At 51.6% G+C, this 17,644-nt stretch overlaps 3 protein-coding genes across 4 annotated transcripts; 2 read left to right on the top strand and 1 right to left on the bottom strand.

The window, feature by feature from the left end:
• Window positions 1-610: 610 nt before the first annotated feature.
• Window positions 611-5,886, bottom strand: H257_06445 (hypothetical protein). Its single transcript, XM_009831656.1, has 4 exons — window positions 4,880-5,886; window positions 4,664-4,825; window positions 2,881-4,615; window positions 611-2,824 (listed from the first exon to the last, which is right to left on the bottom strand). The coding sequence occupies exons 1-4, from the start codon at window positions 5,572-5,574 to the stop codon at window positions 671-673; spliced, it is 4,746 nt and encodes a 1,581-aa protein (XP_009829958.1). The 5' UTR covers window positions 5,575-5,886; the 3' UTR covers window positions 611-670.
• A 2,298-nt stretch (window positions 5,887-8,184) lies between these two features.
• On the top strand, window positions 8,185-10,915 carry H257_06444. Of its 2 annotated transcripts, XM_009831655.1 has the most exons (13): window positions 8,185-8,300; window positions 8,354-8,567; window positions 8,618-8,837; window positions 8,887-8,938; window positions 8,995-9,106; window positions 9,153-9,400; window positions 9,472-9,600; window positions 9,660-9,785; window positions 9,828-9,948; window positions 9,999-10,162; window positions 10,225-10,384; window positions 10,431-10,585; window positions 10,644-10,915. In XM_009831655.1, exons 1-13 carry the CDS (start codon window positions 8,200-8,202, stop codon window positions 10,732-10,734), a joined length of 1,893 nt encoding a protein of 630 aa, XP_009829957.1. In that variant the 5' UTR covers window positions 8,185-8,199; the 3' UTR covers window positions 10,735-10,915. The 2 variants fall into 2 exon arrangements, with proteins under 2 accessions (XP_009829957.1, XP_009829956.1); XM_009831654.1 differs by having other exon boundaries at window positions 9,660-9,948.
• Window positions 10,916-12,423: 1,508 nt separating this feature from the next.
• H257_06443 (hypothetical protein) lies at window positions 12,424-17,285 on the top strand (the record flags this gene model as incomplete). Its single annotated transcript, XM_009831653.1, has 7 exons — window positions 12,424-12,696; window positions 12,742-13,275; window positions 13,332-13,467; window positions 13,525-14,103; window positions 14,428-14,652; window positions 14,749-16,784; window positions 16,869-17,285. The coding sequence occupies 7 exons, from the start codon at window positions 12,424-12,426 to the stop codon at window positions 17,247-17,249; spliced, it is 4,164 nt and encodes a 1,387-aa protein (XP_009829955.1). The 3' UTR covers window positions 17,250-17,285.
• Window positions 17,286-17,644: the final 359 nt, after the last annotated feature.

Genomic DNA, 17,644 nt, shown 5'->3' with positions numbered 1-17,644 from the left:
GTTTTATTATTTAACGTGCAATTGATGTAGTTAAACCCAAAATTGCATGCGTTTTATCACTGGAGTGGGAGGTTAAAGGTCCCAACTGCCTCCGGATATTAAATACGGATAAGAGTCACATACAAAAATCAAGATACACTTGAGCGGCCACCCCTATGGCCAAATATCCAAGCGCCCATGTAAAATACCGCTAGGTTAAATATCTATTTCTGGACCAATTCATCACAAAATTTGAATCTGAGACGTAGAATTTCTTCACCACATTGAGATCTGTCGATTCTACGTCTCAATTTGCTGCAATTTTGAGTAATGAATATGAAATAGAAGTCAGAATATTTTGTGAAAAGTTGGTAGTTTATAGATGACGTGCACCATACAAGAAAACTATCAGTTATTACAGGAGTCGCAATACCAGATAAATCCTCGCAATATTAATACATATACACTATACGGTGGTATACATACTGTACCCAAAAATCTATCAATTGATTCGAATGTCAATTCAGTACATACGTCAAGGTGAGCAACCAGATTGATTCTAGTGTATTGAAAATAATACTGCCAAATCGTCGAGGGCTTGATCATTACCCCCGTTTCCAGTCTTTCGGGGTTTCGAATGGAAAAACACACTGGGTCTTATAAATTAGCAAAATACTTTGTATGGTCGGTCCTAAGCGTGGTACGCCAAGTGTGCAGCGTTGTCATATTGTTTCCACTTGCAGCTATGGCATTGTCTGACGAGGTCTTCAAACATGAGCGCGGCGTCCTGAGGACTCATCTCGGGAGCAATGGTATCCACCACGTAGTTGAGATCATCACGGTGTCGCAGCTCTGGCAATTGCGCCGGTAACATGAGCAGCAAAAGCGACATCAACACATGAAAATGGCGCCGCACAACGTTCAGCGCGTCCGCGCCCGTCTTGATAAACTTGGCAAATCCAGGCGAGTGCTCACCTCCAAACACGTGCGACATCTGCGGCGTAAACACAAATGGCGTGCGTTCGCGCTTGATGTTGACCATCCCCAGCAGCGGCACGTACTTGAAGTACCCGAGAAAGTGACCAAAGTCAATGTGGAAGTACCGCCCCGACGTAGTGACCATGAGGTTGTCGTTGTGTCTGTCGCCGATGCCCAACACGAGCGACGCGACGCAGTACCCGGCGCAGGACCGTCGAAACAGGTCCTTGGCCGCCTTGACCTTCTTGGGCGTCGTGTTGTGCTGGTCGATCCAGTTTGAGAAGCAATCGAGATGGAAGGCGCCCAGAATGCCGCGATTGGACCGGCTCTGGATGGCGGCGGTGGTGGCGGCGTGGGGCACCACCTGCACCAGCCCTGTGGTGGGGCCCGTGGCCACGCACCGGTACGGGTCCAAGGCCAGGTCCATCGAGTTGTCTCGCCATAGATCGTCCATCACGCGGAGGAGTTGCAGCACCAGCACATCCTGGCGGAGGTCGTCGCCGCTCTTGAAGATCACGGCCACCGTCCCTGCTTCGGCGTTTTCAAACTCGAGCCACAGCGGCAGCTTGGCCGAACTCATGACGCGGCAGTTTGGAACGACCAGTTTGCCCACTTCGACGCGCGAGTCCACGGGCAGTTGGTACGTGTGCTCTGGCAACGCAGCATTCAGTAGGTCTAGTTGCGAGTGAAGTGACGCTTGCATGTCCTTGTCGGACGCCCCCGACGCCTTGAGGCGCTTGATCTCAGCACAGACCACCTCCAGCCGGCCTCCCTCGGCAAAGAGCGTGTCTTGGAGGTGCAGCATCGATCGAGTGGCGGCACAGCACACGTCCACGTACGCGTTCAGCAGCAGCCCAAAGCGCTCTCGATGCTGGGGTACATGCGTTTCTACTTTGAGGGCCCAAAACAGGTCCACGCCGAGGGGGGTGGGGGTCGTGAGGGCTCTCTCCACCAGCAGCGACGACAGGGGTGACGTGTGGTGGGCGTCGCCCTTGACCGCTTGCACCAGCTGCGGGATGATCTGGCGGAATGCCGAGTCGGTCAGTTTGGCCAGCCGATCCACCGCGAACCGGCGCACACAAGAGTCCACACACTCGAGCAGCGTAATGTACGACGTCGGGTGGCGCGGGGAGGTCCACGACGGCAGCAGCGCCAGCAAGTCGGCCTTTTGGCCCGGATCGAGCCAGTTGACACACGTCAAGAGGCGCGGCAACGCCTCGAACGAGCCCAATAGTGCCCGACGGTGGCGCCACAGCACGGCCTTTTCGAAGCCGCAGAGTTGGTACAGGGGGTTTTCATCTATCACTTGTACGAGGTAGTCGAACTCGCCCAAGTCGGCGGCGGCCTGGGCCAGGCCCACTGGCTTCGCAAACTGCCCAATCAAGCTCGTCCTCGTCGTCTGGTCCGAGTCGCGACAGGTCATGTCCGACAAGACATCGGAGGACGACGCCACCAACTGAATCGTTTTCACCCATGCGTCCCGCTCGTGCCGAGTACGCGCAGCCAAGACGTACACTCGGGAACTGCCTTGGAGCTGCAGCTGGAACGCCCACGTCTGCTGCTCTCGACGGGTGGACGGTGTGAGTTTGGTCGTGTGGCGGCGATTGAGGGCATCCGTTGCCTCCACGGTCGCTCCGTCCAGCGGCAGCGACTGGTGGGGACCACCCGTCGACTTGTTGTCTGCGAACAAGACCAAGCTGCGCGTCGACTGGGTCAACTGGACCCACTTGTCAGTCCACACCAAACCCGTGGGAGGCCGCTCCGAGAGCCACCCGCTCCGGTCCAGCGATCGATCACGCGACTCAACAGTACCCCAGTGGGTGCTCCAGTCGAATTTCACGGGCAGGTTGGGAGTCGCCACTGTGATCTGTACATATATAACCATGAGCATAACGAATTACAATTGGTAGATGAATGATATACCTGAATGAATGGCTGGTCCATCTGCACCACTTGAGAGAGGGGGCCGGTGTAACAGGAGGACGGGGGGCCTTCCAAGAGGGGCAGCGTGAGGTCCCCCTGGATCAGCATGTCGTCAGCGTCAAACACATTCACGCCACCAGTCGCGAGAAGCGTCCACTTGTCCATCTGAGGGGGCTGGAACCCGTACACGGTCAAGACCAGCCGCGTTTCCTTTGGCAGCGCACTCACGTTCAAAGCCGACTTGTGCCACCGAGGAGGCTGGGGCCACCGGCCGCCCCTCTTGCCGCCATTCGTACCCCCAACCAAACGCACTTCGGCCGAGTCGGCTACCTTTTCCAACCGCTCGCCGCCGTAAACCAAGTCAGCTACGACCACGACGTGGGTACTCTTGTCTTGCCGACTCAACGACTGCACTTGGTGCACTGCAAACTGGACCGGATACAAGTACTTTCCGCTGCCAACCACTGGATCCACATAAGTCTTGACGGCAGCGGTGGGGGATTGTTGTTCTGAACCAGCACTCAGTCGTTGATGGTCCCCCAATATCGCCTGTTGAATGGACGTGGCGATGCAGTTTCGATGGAGAATCGTGAGGCAAAGTGTCGTTTTCGTACACAGACAGTCTTGGACATGGGAATATTGGTCCAGGGACGCCGTTGGATTGACCATGTAATCTCGATACCCCGTGACTTTCAAGCAAAAGTCGGACGGGTCGACTGGTTTGAGAGGCAACGCGCCGGCCATTTGCACGTAATTCACGAAAATGTGCTCCACCGTCTCGAGCACCGTGTACGACGGCAGAGCCACGACGCGGACTTCGTTGACGTTGGATGCGTCGACTTGGGCCAGTTGGAACATGCGTCGGAAGACCACGTCCACCACTTGGTACGGCACCGATCGGCAGATGGCCCGAGCCCACGCCTTGTAGTCCCCGTCTGTTTCGGCCTGGAGGACCCACGTCCGGTTGGTGGTCACCAGCTCCAGAGTCAAAGTGGTCAGGTACGGCCGAACAAGAGACACGTTGGCCAAATGAAGGGACCCGCGGGGCTTTTCTTTGCCGAACCAGCCGCCCTTGTTGAGCTCGGGGTTGGTTTTGTAGTAGACCAGTTGGTTGTGTTGCAGAACCATATACCGGCGTTGCATGGCGACGTTGACCTGGCCTCGCTTCAATAGGTAGCCGCAGTGGCTAGTACTACTGACGGAGCGGTTCGAGAGCTCACTCGGTCCACTCATCGAGTCCAGCACGTCCATGGGAAGGCGGGCCACAACTGATATCGTGAGCAGGTGCAAGTCGCTTTGCCGCTTTCTCGCGAGCATCCAGTCGGCCTTTTCGAGGCGGTATTCAGGCATGCACGCTTTGATCTCGAGCGCTTCTTTCGACAGTCGTTTGAGCTTTCGCTGCAAAATGCCTCGCACTTGGGCGGACACCGAGTCTTGGGTGGCAGTGTGGACCAGAGCTGGAGCGGGGTACCACGTTGAGACGGGGTCGGTCGAGTCGCGACGCTGGTGGGGGGTCCTCCTACTTGTGGACGGAGGAAGTACGATGACGCCGGCAGCACTTGGCTGAACAACTGTCTCGTACACGCTGTCCAGAACCAGCGAGTTCGCAGGGGAAGAACCCACAGAGTTGTCTTCGCTGCTGATCGACCCGTCGGAATCACAGTCTCCAACTGGTTCTGTCAGAGTTGGTTCGTTTCGTGGCAAACTCGATCGGGGTTGCTCGTGGGGCTGTGGACTACGTTAAACACAACTATAAGACACTTTATCCATATTTGCAACGTACGGTGATTGAATATGGGGGGGTTCTGGACTGCTTGTGATATCATGCTGAAGTCCCCTTGAAGCCTGGTTGACAGGTTCAACTGACGCTTGGGGCTCTTTGATAGCCGACATCAACACTGCGGGCGGGGGCTTTACCCCAGGGATTGGGGGAGATCTTCTGGCGCTACATCGTTCCATGTTAGATGGACATACATGTCAGTACAATGTACGCATATACTTCATGTGTCCGTCCAGCACAACTTGTTGGTTCCGTTGGTCCATCGTCCATGGGTCGTCTTCAGAATCGGACGAGTCGGCTAGTACAATGGGCGAATACGCGGCGGGGGATGTGGTTCTCAGTCGATTTTCTCCTCGTTGAAGATATCCTCTGGCCGGGGGGTGGTTGTGTCTGGTGTTGTACACGGCTGCCGTGGACGGAAAGTCGCCCCCTTCTTCTTCTTCCTCTTCTTTGGCATGATCATAGTTGGCGTGGTAGTGGGGGTCGTGCAAGGTCGTGCTGTAGAACGACGATCCGTCCACGGATTCTCGGGCGTCCGAGTGAGCATATGTCATCACAGGTGGTCGGTGTGGGAAGCGCTTGACGGCGCGGGTGGTGTGGTCCATGTCATCTTCGTCGTCATGACACTCTTGATTCCTTCTCAAGTCCGCCGACACTTTGGCCTGTCGAAACGACTTGACTGCTTGGTTTGTCGCATACAATTCGTCGTCGTCGTCGTCGTCGTACCCGTTGTCTTGCGGCATCATTGGTTCCATCCACGGTCGAGAGATGTCGAGTGCCTTGTGTGGTGGTCGTTCCTGGGGTTCACGTACCCCCCGTGGGTTGTCCACCGTCGATGACTCGGACTCGTCGGCTTCGCTCTCGACATCAAACGATCCTCCGTCAAGCGCGGCTTCCCTCGGCGGGGCAAACATCCGCCTTTGGTCTGTCACTGGAAGGCTTTGATTGGCTGACACTGGGCTTGGTTCGGTTGTCTGATTGTTGGTGGAGATAAGACTTGGGGGGTATGAGGCCAATGACCCCGACGGACCGACGCCGCCGTACTTTTCCAGCACCGATTCAAGTTTGCGGCTATGGGCCGTTGGAATCGGTACGTTGAAGTGTCCCGTCGACGCTATAGGTGGAGCATCGTTCGTCAATCGTTCTGGGACTGTTTCCACCGACGACTGGATCGACGGCGTTGTGTGGATTCCTGTGTGTCCGCTGTCCTTTCTGCTGGACACGCCTTGTGATCGTGGCGATGTTGATCGTGGAATAGCTTGAGAATTCGGAGGTTCCATAGCACCACATTCAACTTCAGAGTTACGATGCGTCTGCAGGTGGGTCGAGGTTTGACGACGGCTACTGCCAAGAATTACGCGCTGGTCCGATGTATCGGACGATTTCCTCAGGCAGCTTCCATCATAACGCTCTGCTGCACATGCCTCCTCTGACATCACTAGTGTTTCCATGGGCAGTCGGCCGGCATGCGCCAACGAACTTCGCGGCGAAATCGGCGGAAAGTACAGCTCGGAGGGTTTTCGAAACATGGAGAACACATGCCCCGTCGTCATCTTCTTTTTCTTCTTTGGAAACAAGCCTGAAAGGAAACCCGCTCCCTTTGACGGTTGGGTTGATGGAGGCGGCTGGACAGACACTTCGATGGAATGCCGCCGTCGATCTTCCAGGTGATCGTCGGAGCGTGGAACCTCGTACTGTGACGCGCGTCGTGCGCGAGTCGTGGCACGCGATTGTGGTTGTGAAGTTCCAGCATAGATAAAGGTGCCGCCATCGTCGCAAGTGCTTGGGGTTGCCGATGTGCGGCTCATTCGTGGTCGATTGTAGGTAGGCGGCGGCTGCACTTGATGTTCAGAGCGTTCACGCAGGGCACTGTGAATCATGCGTTTTATTGAACCACTCAGGTTTAATGAATAAAACCACTAAAACCACTACGAATTTCAAGATTGCCTGCCAGAATTAGTACTATAGATTATGCAAAATCGACGAAAATACATGCAGCGTTGTACTTGAAATACAAGTGAAGATAGTAGTGGTATTAGTTTGTGAAGGTTGTTTACTCATGATCATGTCCACTCAGGTTGTTGTTATGAATAAAACCACTTCGAATTTCAAGATTGCCTGCCAGAATTAGTACTATAGGATATGCAAAATCGACGAAAATACATGCAGCGTTTTACTTGGAATATGACTCAACATAGTAGTAGTATTAGTTTGTGAAGGTTTTGTATACTCATGATCACGCGATGCTTGGTCGTGGCACACCAGCGCTTGTACACTGTACAATGGATGAGTTTGAGTTTTGAGACAGGTTAGTTGAAGCCTGACGTTACTGTAAGTCGAGTTCCATTGCTGTTACTATTACTATTGTAGCGGCTGAAATAAAGTAAGGGTTGTTTTATTCTGCTGAAATGCAGGGTTTAGCGTTGTTTTATCTTCAATCGGGCTTATGTTATTTTAAACCTCTGGTTGTTTAACGCAATGTTTAACAATGGGCAAACTATTACTACGTAGTACTACGTAGTATACATGAAAAGCACAACAAGGTTCTACAAAAAACTAGTAATGTAAAAAACCAGTTTAAGATAACTTAACCAATTTAGGATAACTTTGTATTGCCCAATCACACCTCGTTATTTGTTCGAGTCAACAAAACCTCTGTCATATAATGCCAACCCTTACACGTGAATGAAATGCAAAAACGGCGTAGAAGCCATCGGTAACAGTCATTCAAGATTGGGTTCGAAGTACCCTACAGTAGTCGACACGGGCCACATTGGGTTGGATCTGAGGTTTTGTCGAGTGTTCAACTCGGTGGACATCCATCCACAACAGAAATATAACTCTATAAAACAGTACCCTTGTATAATTTATATGCAACCTGTTGTAGCCGCTTACCCTAAACACAGAATTTCAATGCTCCAACACATACATACTTTAAGATAAAAAAGTTATCCTAAATTGGTTATCAAAAAAAATGTGAGTACAAATGTGCTTAGAAAGTAACAAAGTTACCTGTGAAGTTCATCGCCTAAACTGATAATTCGATTATGCAGTCAAAGCGGCGCGTCTTGTCTATTGGAATCACTATTCAAAACTCAAATATCGTAACGGGCTCAAAAGTTATGTCCATTCTACTCCGACGCCTCCAAAAAAGTTACTTCGAAGTATTGTCGATTTGATACAAATTTGGGGAGGGGGTGCAATCGAATCGCGCCGACTAAACCGATCCACAATCGATCTGATTGGTTGAATTTCATTGAGAAGGTTTTGATTGGTTAATAATTTTGAGCTCATATGAAGTAGCCAATCAAATCGATTTAAGTTCCAACGAGAAACCACGCCACAACACGAAATTTCACTCGAAAGCACAATATCTGTAAATTGGTTTTTTACGTTAGTACTACTAATAGTGCTAGATTATTTATCCGGATCCGTACGTCTGGATGACCATGTTGAAGTTCCTTATCCGGATCCGGGAAGATGGTTGACAAGACAGCGATCCAAGGTTGCTAGTTTTGATCATTCGACGTTTTATTAAGATGCTGTCGCTACGCACCGCTGGTTCGACGCGCCGCCACCTGTCGACATTCAACCCGTCCACAGTGTCTCGTCTTCTAGATCATGACAACCATGACACCCGGTAGTTCCACATCCCCATCCCGTATATGTCTCAATGCACATACATATATGCAGGGCCAAGTTGCGCGAGCTGTTCAAGGACCCGATCTATCGGCCGAAATACAACGTTCCGCTTCACGAAGAGAGAGAACTGGCGTACAAACGGTTGAAGAAACTTTGCGAGCGCAACATCATCTCTGTGAAGGACTTCCGCACAAACCCCCGAAACATCTTCACCACCCACGAAATCGCCGGCATGTGCGACGGCGCCATGGCCACTAAAATGACGGTATTTTCTCGCTACGTATGCAACATGATGGATGTAAGCTCGAATGTTAGGTTCAATTCAATCTCTTTGGTGGGACCGTGTTGAAACTCGGCACGGATCGACACCACGGCGCCTTCCTTGATGGCATCGATCGCTTTGAAAACGTCGGATGCTTTGGGCTGACGGAGCTCGGGTACGGCAACAACGCTGTGGAGATGGAAACCACCGCCACGTACGACGCGGCCACGGAGGAATTCGTCATCAACACGCCCTCCACCAAGGCCCAGAAATGTAGTACTCGTCATCACAGTCTTGATAATAACTGACCATGTTGCCATAGACTGGATCACCAATTCGGCTCTTCATGCGCAGTTTGCCGTGGTGTTTGCCAGGTACTTTCCTGTCTAATATATTATTCCTCTATCATACTAAAATATTGATATATTAGGCTGTTGACGGGCGGCAAGGACGAAGGCATCCATGGATTCCTTGTGCCCACTCGCGACATGGCGACGCATGCCGTCCTTCCAGGCGTCCAGATCTGGGACATGGGCCACAAGGTACTCTAGTAGTACCCTACTACTAGTAATACTAACACCTTGGTAGATTGGCGTGAATGGCGTGGACAACGGCGCACTCTGGTTCGATAACGTGCGCATTCCTCGGTCGAATCTGCTCAACAGCATGTCGGACGTGGCGCAAGACGGCGCCTTCTCCAGCTCCGTGACGAGTAAGCGCGGCCGGTTCCTCGTCTTGGCCGACCAACTGCTCAGCGGCCGCGTGTGCATCGCGTCCATGTGCATGGGCGGCACCAAGATCACTCTGCTAAACGTCGTCCGGTACTCGTCATCGCGGTAACGAACGTTCTACATATGATTGAAATCACGTCATAATTTGTTCATCTTGATGTTTGTATGTATATCAGGCTCGCGGTAGGCGAAACCGGCAAGTCCGACACCCCCATCATGCACTACCAGCTGCAACAGCGCAGCATTGTGCCCTTGATTGCGTCCACGTATGCGCTCAAGTTTGGCTTGAATTACGTGAAAGACCGGTATGACCACCCTATTTATATTTTGAGAGGTAATAAATATATATATATATTATCCTTAGATATGCAAGCCAATCCAAGGACGACCACACCGAAGTGCTTCAATTGTGTTGCATTATCAAGGCGTTGGTGACGTGGAACAACGAACAAGTGGCTACCATCGGGCGAGAACGTTGTGGTGGACAAGGGTATTCAATATATATATATATTATATATATGAAATATGGTAGGTTTCTATCGGCCAATCGATTCGGTGAAGCCATCGCTGGGGCGCACGCGGGCATCACGGCCGAAGGAGATAACCGCGTCCTCACCCAGAAAGTGACCAAGGAATTGCTCACCACCGTCAAGGTACTCTGGACTAGTAATACTACTAGTATGTACTAATACTCGTTTTGTAGCCCAAAGACGTGGCCCAACACGTGGTGGTGTCCAAGTTGCCTGGGGTGCTCAAGCGCCTGGCACTTCAAGTGCCGTCGGACGTGACAAGTGCCGACGGTCAGCTGCAACTGTTCCGCATCCGAGAACAGCACTTGCTGCTGGGGCTGGCGTCGCGACTACACAAGTACAAATATATATATATATATATATATATATATTAGATAACTGACAATATATGCATCATAGGGCCAAAACTAACAAGGAGTCGCTGTTCAAGACGTGGATGCTGAACGAGTCGGACGCGATCCAAGCGGCGGCGGTGGCGTACGGGGAGCGCATGGTGCTGGAAAAGACGATCGAAGCTGTGCGAAACGCTGAACCGTCTGACCGCCACACGTTAAACTCGGTAATGAGGACCAACTTAGTATGCCAACTAACTATCGAGTTTGTAGATTCGAGCGCTGTATGGACTGTCCCGCCTTGAGAAGGACCTGGGCTGGTTCACCGTGAACGAAATCCTCACCCCATCAGCGGGATCTGCCGTGATTGCCGAGTCTCAGGCCAAGTGCAAAGAGCTGGGTGGTGTCGCTGTCGAGTTGGTCGAAGGGTATGTGGACACTCGAAACATGTGATAAATAATGGCCATGACTGTTGGTTTGTATTAGGTTTGGCATCCCAGAACACATGCATCACGCTCCCATTGCTGCCGACTGGGTCGACTACAACGCCACCCAAAACAACGGCGAAGTGCTCTAACTAGCTAGCCTGTGTGGGGAGTTAGTTGGATTTCTAGCTCATTCGCTATTATCGTGAAGATATCGGAGCCCAAAGAACCAGTAACATGAGCTTAGCCCTTGTTGATCTGCTGTGTGGGCCCATAGATAGGGCTTAACGTTCAGAAGGAGATACTATGGCCGTAATAAACCAGTTTATAAGGTACTGTAGTACTTATTTACGCTATATTCAACTGGTAGGAGCAAACCATGCGTGCCTTCTCGTTCGAGAGTATACAGCTCGCGTTCGTCATCTGGGCCGTGGTCAACACTTTGTAGTCTTGTGCTTTGCAACTAATTTGGCATACTCGACCTCAAATCTGTTGATTAACACGGACTTCGCGACAGATTTAAGTGTGGACAAAGCTGATTTAGATTATTTCGGCCGAGATAGAAGTATTTATCAATCTTTGCCCAGAATTGCAGTTTGAAACTGCAATTCTGGCTTGAATCTTGCTATTCTGCCCGACTTCAAGCTTGGTATTCTGGTTGAAATAGATCTTGACTGTGAGTAGAACGGTGTTGGAACTGGACCAGAAGAAGCCAAGAATGCTTTGTTTGCAATTACTGAATGCGTTATCCTTGCAATGATTGACATGCACTGCTGTCCTCTATAGCAAACTTCAAACGTATCAGATTTATAGTTAGTGTTTATTATCATTCCGACCCATACATGTATTTGTCCCAGATTAAACTTGCGTTTTTACAGAAATCTAAATCATGTGAAGCTGAGTAAGAGCCTAAATATGACTGTCAAATAGGTTGCAAAGCACAATACATAATAATGCTGCATTATACCAATATAGTTGTGTTTATTCTAAACTGGAGCGACATCGAGAATGTATAGAAGAATCGGCACAAGGGTTTAGCGAATCAGATTGCAGGAAACCATGATCAACGTCAAATTAGTGTGTGCCTTTACTTGTGATGTCAATCACCACAGGACACCTTTTTACATACAAAATTCAGTACAAAGAATAATCGATCGATAGATTTGGCGATTCAGCACAAAAGTCCAAATTTTGGGTAAAAGAGGACAATATATTGTGCTTTTCACTGAACTTTGGACTTCGCAGTCGAAACTTCAAAGCGATTTCGAATGTATTTTCCATGTTTTCCCCGACTGATTTTACCCAATCCGAAGCGACAGGGCACGAGACTGGTAAAATCTCTGGAATGGAGTGATGTGATTGGCTTAAGACATTCATAATCTCTTTGTTTAGGCTATTCGATTCGCCTCCCCAGTCCAATTTAGTGTTGAATACACAATATAATAGAGAATATTGACCGTCACCTTGCTCCTCTGCCTTCGCATCCGCGGGTTTGCACCATCCAAGTGCGACGAAATGGTGATGCAAATTCCCATGTTGTTGTAAACACCAACTTTGATTGGCTGATAATCTGGACTCAGAGCCAAATTATCGAAGTTCGAAGGTGTGAGTAACGCGAAGTTTCTTTTGCAATGGCGGCAAATGACAGCGTGTTTTTCAAAACGTTCAAAAACACGCTGATCATTTGCCGCCATTGCACGCTGCCACGTCATACTATGTACGAATCAAAGCAAAGTGGAATTTCGTCCTGTTTTGTGATTGGTTTATTCTAACTTGACTGATCAGCTATTGTGGTCATCCGGATGAAACGAACTTTGGTTGCAAACACAGCGCATTCGGCAATGATCATTGGTGCAACCCTCGGAGTTGGTGTCTTCGTGGCCGCCTTGGCCGCCGCGCAGGTACCGACGAGCAGCTTGACTGGTCTATCGAAGTGCAAGTTCTCCAATGCGCAGACGTGCTTGACGTCCCCGCAGACCAACCCTTTGGCGGCGGCCTTGGGCCTCGGGACGTTCAAGCGAGGCGCGGGCATGTGCTCCATGATGGGGGTGACTCCCGTCGTCGTGAACTCAGGGTCCACGCAACCTGCATACTACGTCCCCATCAGTGGCGAGGTAAGCCAGTCAACGTACTCATGACCGTTCTCATGGTCATTCCAGGATGCGTACACGACGAGCAACTTGAAAAATAAGTTTTCCGAATGGGATGTGGCCAACCAGGCCGCATTTCAGCTGGACTGTCCTCTGTTCTACAAGGACCAGATTTTGGACCAGCAAAAGGACTACTTGTGCTGCACGGAGGACCAGTACCGCACCATGCAGACGCAGTACCGCATGATCGGGGGGCTGTGCGACGTGTCCAAGCAAGTTCTGCAGAACGTCTGGTGCAACTACGCGTGCCACCCCAGCCAGACGCTGTTCATGGACGTGAACCAGGTCCACTGGTACCCTTCCTCGACCAACGCATCTCAATCCTTTCCCGCCATCGAAGAAGCCACGTACTACGTCGGCGACGACTACGCCCGTGACATTTACGAATCCTCCAAGGGCGACCTCATTGCCAAAGTGCTGTGCTCGCCCCAGGCAGGGTGCAACTCGGGCCTGGGGCTGCTCAAGAAGATGGGAGAGTACCAGTTTAACGGCATTGGGTCGCCCAACCAAGTCAACTTTGTCGCTGCGTCGAGTATGGCCAAGGTACGGAGGGGGGTTCATTCCCAAGGACTATTCCCACGGAAACGTTGGTTGTGCAGGAGGACAAGTGTTCGTGCGATGGGAATTCTCCCAATGCTAGCTGCATTTTGCCACTGGATGGGACGTTGCCCACCTGTGCCGGAGTCTGCGGCAGCGTGTGCGCCGCGTCCCCCACTCCCTTGGCGTATACCCCTGGTACATTTCCCCCTTTTCTCATTTGCTCAACCATAAGCTATATATATATATATATAGGGTGCAACCACGCCAAGACTAGCGGCACGACCAATTCGTCCGCGGCCCCCCCCATGGACTCGACATGGGAATCCTTGTATGACTACATGGACGAACCTCTGACAGATTCAAGCGCGATCAACATTGCCAACGTCGTGGGCTGTCTAGTGCTGTGGGCACTTGTCTGCGGTGCCTTGGTCTACGTCTATCGCAATATCCAACCATCCAATCCCGTCGAAACTCAAAATACCAGCTTGATGGAGTCGCTGGTGAGTCGGGCGATGGCTTCGTGGGGGTCTTTCGTCGGCCGCCATCCCATTCAAGTGCTGGTTGTCATGTCCGTGGTGGCCGCCGTCGCCTCGTCCGGACTGCACCGCGCGGAGATCGAAGTGGACCCGATCAAGCTGTGGGTGGCCGAGTCCAGCACAGCGTTCCAGGAGCGCGACAGGTTTGGCAAGCTATTTATGCCATTCTACCGCACCAGTCAGATGATTCTGCGCCCCAAAGATGGCGGTAGCATCGCCAGAGGGTTCGTCCTCAAAGAAGCCATCCACCTCCAGGCCAAAGTGGCGGCACTGCGCGCTGTCGATGGAAACCAAGGTAATATGTACTATACAACATATATGGTCCTTAATTTCGCCAAATCTATCGATCGATTCTTTGTATATGTAAAGATCGTGCAGTATCACACTAATTTCAGTCACGCACACTAATTCGGTGTTGTATTGATCCAAGAGTGGATCATTTGATTGGCTACTTGATTCGTGTTGTGGGTTTGGATTGGTCGATATATCGATATTGCCTGCCGATTCCTTTGATTGACCACCCAAACACTCCAATTTCGAATCGATTTGACAATACTGTACTAGTATTACAGTCGAACACAGCATTCATAGGTTTCATTTTGCTTCTTTGGGGGGGTAGATGTGGGTTTGGACGACATTTGCTGGCGGGCGACTGGCACGGCGTGCACTGTGAACGCAATCACACAGTACTTTCAGAACAATGCGAGCCATTTCGACGTGTACGACCAGCACGACCTGGCGCTGGGGCACTTTGAAAACTGCTTGTTTACGCCGGCGTATGCCGATGTGCAGACGTGTCAAAAGCTCGCGGCCAAGAACGTCGTGCTCCCCCCCACGATGAGCGGTATGTCGTCCATCCCTCCTACTACCGTTGGGATGTTTCCCAAGGATGATAAGTTTTGTTGGGATTCTTCCTCACGTTTGTGCGTTTGAATATTAGATTGCCCGTGCTTGTCGTCGTACGGCGCGCCCATGGACATGTACACGACTGTACTGGGTCAATTCCCACCCACTGCCCGGGACAATGTGACACTGTTTAAGCAGAGCAAGGCCATGCTAAGCACGATTCTGGCCTACAATTTCTACGACGAGGCTCTCAACTCCAAGGCCAAGGCGTGGGAGCGTCGGTTTATTTCGTTTCTTCGGGACGAAAGGCGTGCAAATGCAGTGTTTACATTGGACTTTATGGCCGAAGTGTCGATTGGGGACGAGATCGCCGCGGCCTCCAGGGGGGACGTCACCCCCGCCGCCCTCTCGTACGTGCTCATGATCGTGTACGTCACTCTGGGCATCAACCGGTGGAACTGGCGCGACCTGCGGCACTCGTTCTCCCGCGCCAACCTGGTGTTGGGCTTTGTGGGAATTTTCCTCATCCTCGTGAGCGTCCTCTCGACGATTGGGCTTTTTTCCTGGGGCGGGGTCCCCATCCAGATTGTCATCATGGAGGTGGTGCCGTTCCTCACACTGGCCATTGGCGTCGACAACATCTTTCTCCTCGTGCACCAAATCCACGTCGTCCAATCAGATTGTCCCGACCACCTACCGCCGGACGTGCTGCTGTCCGCCGCCTTGGCCAAGATCGGCCCCAGCATCGTCCTCGCCAGCGTCTCTGAAGCCACCGCGTTCGTCTTTGGCTGCATCAGCCCCATGCCGGCCGTGCTCTGGTTCGCCGCCTTTGCCGCCGCCGCCGTCCTCGTCAACTTTGTCTTCCAAATGACCATGTTCATCGCGTTACTGGCCCTCGATGCTCGAAACCAACCACACAGTCACCAGCAGCAGCCCCAACTAGCACCACCATCCTCCTCCTCCTTCCCATCGGCTCAACAGCCCCCCATCTGTCCCTTCCACGTCATGGCAGCCCCTCAACCGACATTAAACACTGACGAAGAACCCCCGCGGCGCTTGGTTCCCAATTCTGATCCAGTTCCACGGTCGTTTGCCGAACGCGCCGTGGAATTCTATGCGTCGTGGCTGGCCAAGATACACGTCAAGCTCTCGGTCGTGACAGTCTTCTTCGTGTGGACGTTTCTGTCCATCCGATCTGCCCAGTCTCTGGACCAGGGCTTGAACAACAAGGATGCGATGCCATCGCAGTCGTACATGGTCTCATACTTTGACGCCATCGACGCCGCCTTGGAAACCGGCCCGCCCATCTTTTACATTGTCCAAGCCGGCTACAAAGCCAACCCGCCCGCGTTTGACTTCTCCGACCCGACCACAACCGCCCAGTTTTGCAAATCCAAAGCATTTTGCGCAGCTCAGTCCATCCCCAACATGGTTCAAGCGCTGGGAGATCGCCCTCAGCTCACTCACATGGCGCCAGGCGTGTACTACTCGTGGCTAGACGACTTTTGGCCATTCGCGTCTGCCCAAACTGAGTGCTGTCGGGTGGATGCCGCCTCCCAGACGTACCTGCCTCTCAAACCCGACAATACCACGTACATGGCCATGCGGAAAGCTAGTCCGTCGTGCCTCCCCGCGACCCTCTCGGCGCCCCCCATTCCAAAGGACAGCTTTATGCCCCTTTTCCGCATGTTTGCTAGTGCCAACGCCGGTCCACTCTGCTCCCACGGCGGCGGCTCCATCTACCGCGGCCAATTTAGCATCGACAACCACCCGATCCCGATTTCTCCGACGGATTTGGCTCTCACGTCGTCGTCTGCTGCTGACTCGGCCGTGTCTGCCGTGTCATATATGGCCATCTCCACCGCCAATCCGACCCAAGCCGACTACATTGCCACGTACAAACAAGCGCGAAAGGCGGCGCAGTTCATGTCTGAAACCACGGGGGTCCACGTATGGGTCTATTCCGTCTTCTTTGTCTACTTTGACCAGTACCTGACCATTGTGCACGATACATTTGTACTCGTCGGCCTCTCCCTCGCCGCTATATTTGTGCTGCACGTGCTGTACTTTGGCTCGATCGTGATCCCGGTCGTGCTCACATGTGTGATTGCCAACATTTGCATCACTGTGGTACGTAGTAGCATGTACAATGAATATATTGTGATGACATTTCACAAACGATATAAATATATATATATATATATGTATATGTAGGTGGGGTGGATGCAACCACTGGGCATCCTCCTGAACGGACTCTCGGTGGTGAATTTAATCATCGCCGCAGGCATTTCGGTCGAGTTTTGCTCCCACTTGGCCCGATCCTTCTACTTTTCCCATAGCGACGGCAACACTCGCATGAAAGCGGCGCTGCGCCACGTGATGCTGTCGGTGGTGTTTGGCATTTCCATCACCAAAGTCGTGGGGCTCAGCGCGCTCACTTTGTGCGACTCGCGCGTGTTCCAGAAGTACTACTTTCGCATGTACCTGACCATCATAGTCAGTGGGCTGGCGCATGGGTTGGTTCTGCTGCCAGTGCTGCTCAGTCTCGCCCATGACCTCACGGCCAAGTGGCAGCGAAAACGCGTGTCGAATTAATCTAAAATGGAGTCTAATTAATCTAAAATGGAGTCTAATTCATCTAAAATAAATTCATGTGACAGTGGTGCATCCATCTACAGTACTCTTACATACTACAGTAGTAGTAGTGGCAAAGTATTGGAAGGCTACAGACGTAGCTAAAAGACGTTATTCATGCCGCTTACAGAGTAGTTCTCGGTATAACGTTACTGTACGTAAGCGGAATTGTGTACAGTAGCTACGGTTTCGTTAATGTTGATACTTCAGGTACATTTTGTGTACCCACATCCAACATAACACTGATTAACGTAACTATATTTTCCATCACGTTATTAGAAGAACTTTGTCGGAGAACTTTGTCGCACAGGGGATAGGGTCAAATGCAACAGGTTGCATGTTTTCACAACGAAATA

Source organism: Aphanomyces astaci (assembly GCF_000520075.1).
Source record: "Aphanomyces astaci strain APO3 unplaced genomic scaffold supercont1.12, whole genome shotgun sequence".
NCBI lineage: Eukaryota > Oomycota > Saprolegniomycetes > Saprolegniales > Verrucalvaceae > Aphanomyces > Aphanomyces astaci.
The sequence above is the reverse complement of the archived record's forward strand: the minus strand, read 5'-3'. Positions and strand labels throughout refer to the sequence as shown.

Bases quoted from the DNA above. Each gene is read 5' to 3' on its own strand.
- H257_06445 (XM_009831656.1), bottom strand. From the start codon at position 5,574: ATGTTTGCCCCGCCGAGGGAAGCCGCGCTTGACGGAGGATCGTTTGAT. The intron at 4,826-4,879 runs GTATATGCGTAC...GGAACGATGTAG, and splicing joins GTGCTGGACGGACACATGAA to CGCCAGAAGATCTCCCCCAA. The intron at 4,616-4,663 runs GTACGTTGCAAA...TGTTTAACGTAG, and splicing joins CCCCCCCATATTCAATCACC to TCCACAGCCCCACGAGCAAC.
- H257_06444 (XM_009831654.1), top strand. From the start codon at position 8,200: ATGCTGTCGCTACGCACCGCTGGTTCGACGCGCCGCCACCTGTCGACA. The intron at 9,601-9,659 runs GTATGACCACCC...TATTATCCTTAG, and splicing joins TTGAATTACGTGAAAGACCG to ATATGCAAGCCAATCCAAGG. The intron at 10,385-10,430 runs GTAATGAGGACC...TCGAGTTTGTAG, and splicing joins ACCGCCACACGTTAAACTCG to ATTCGAGCGCTGTATGGACT.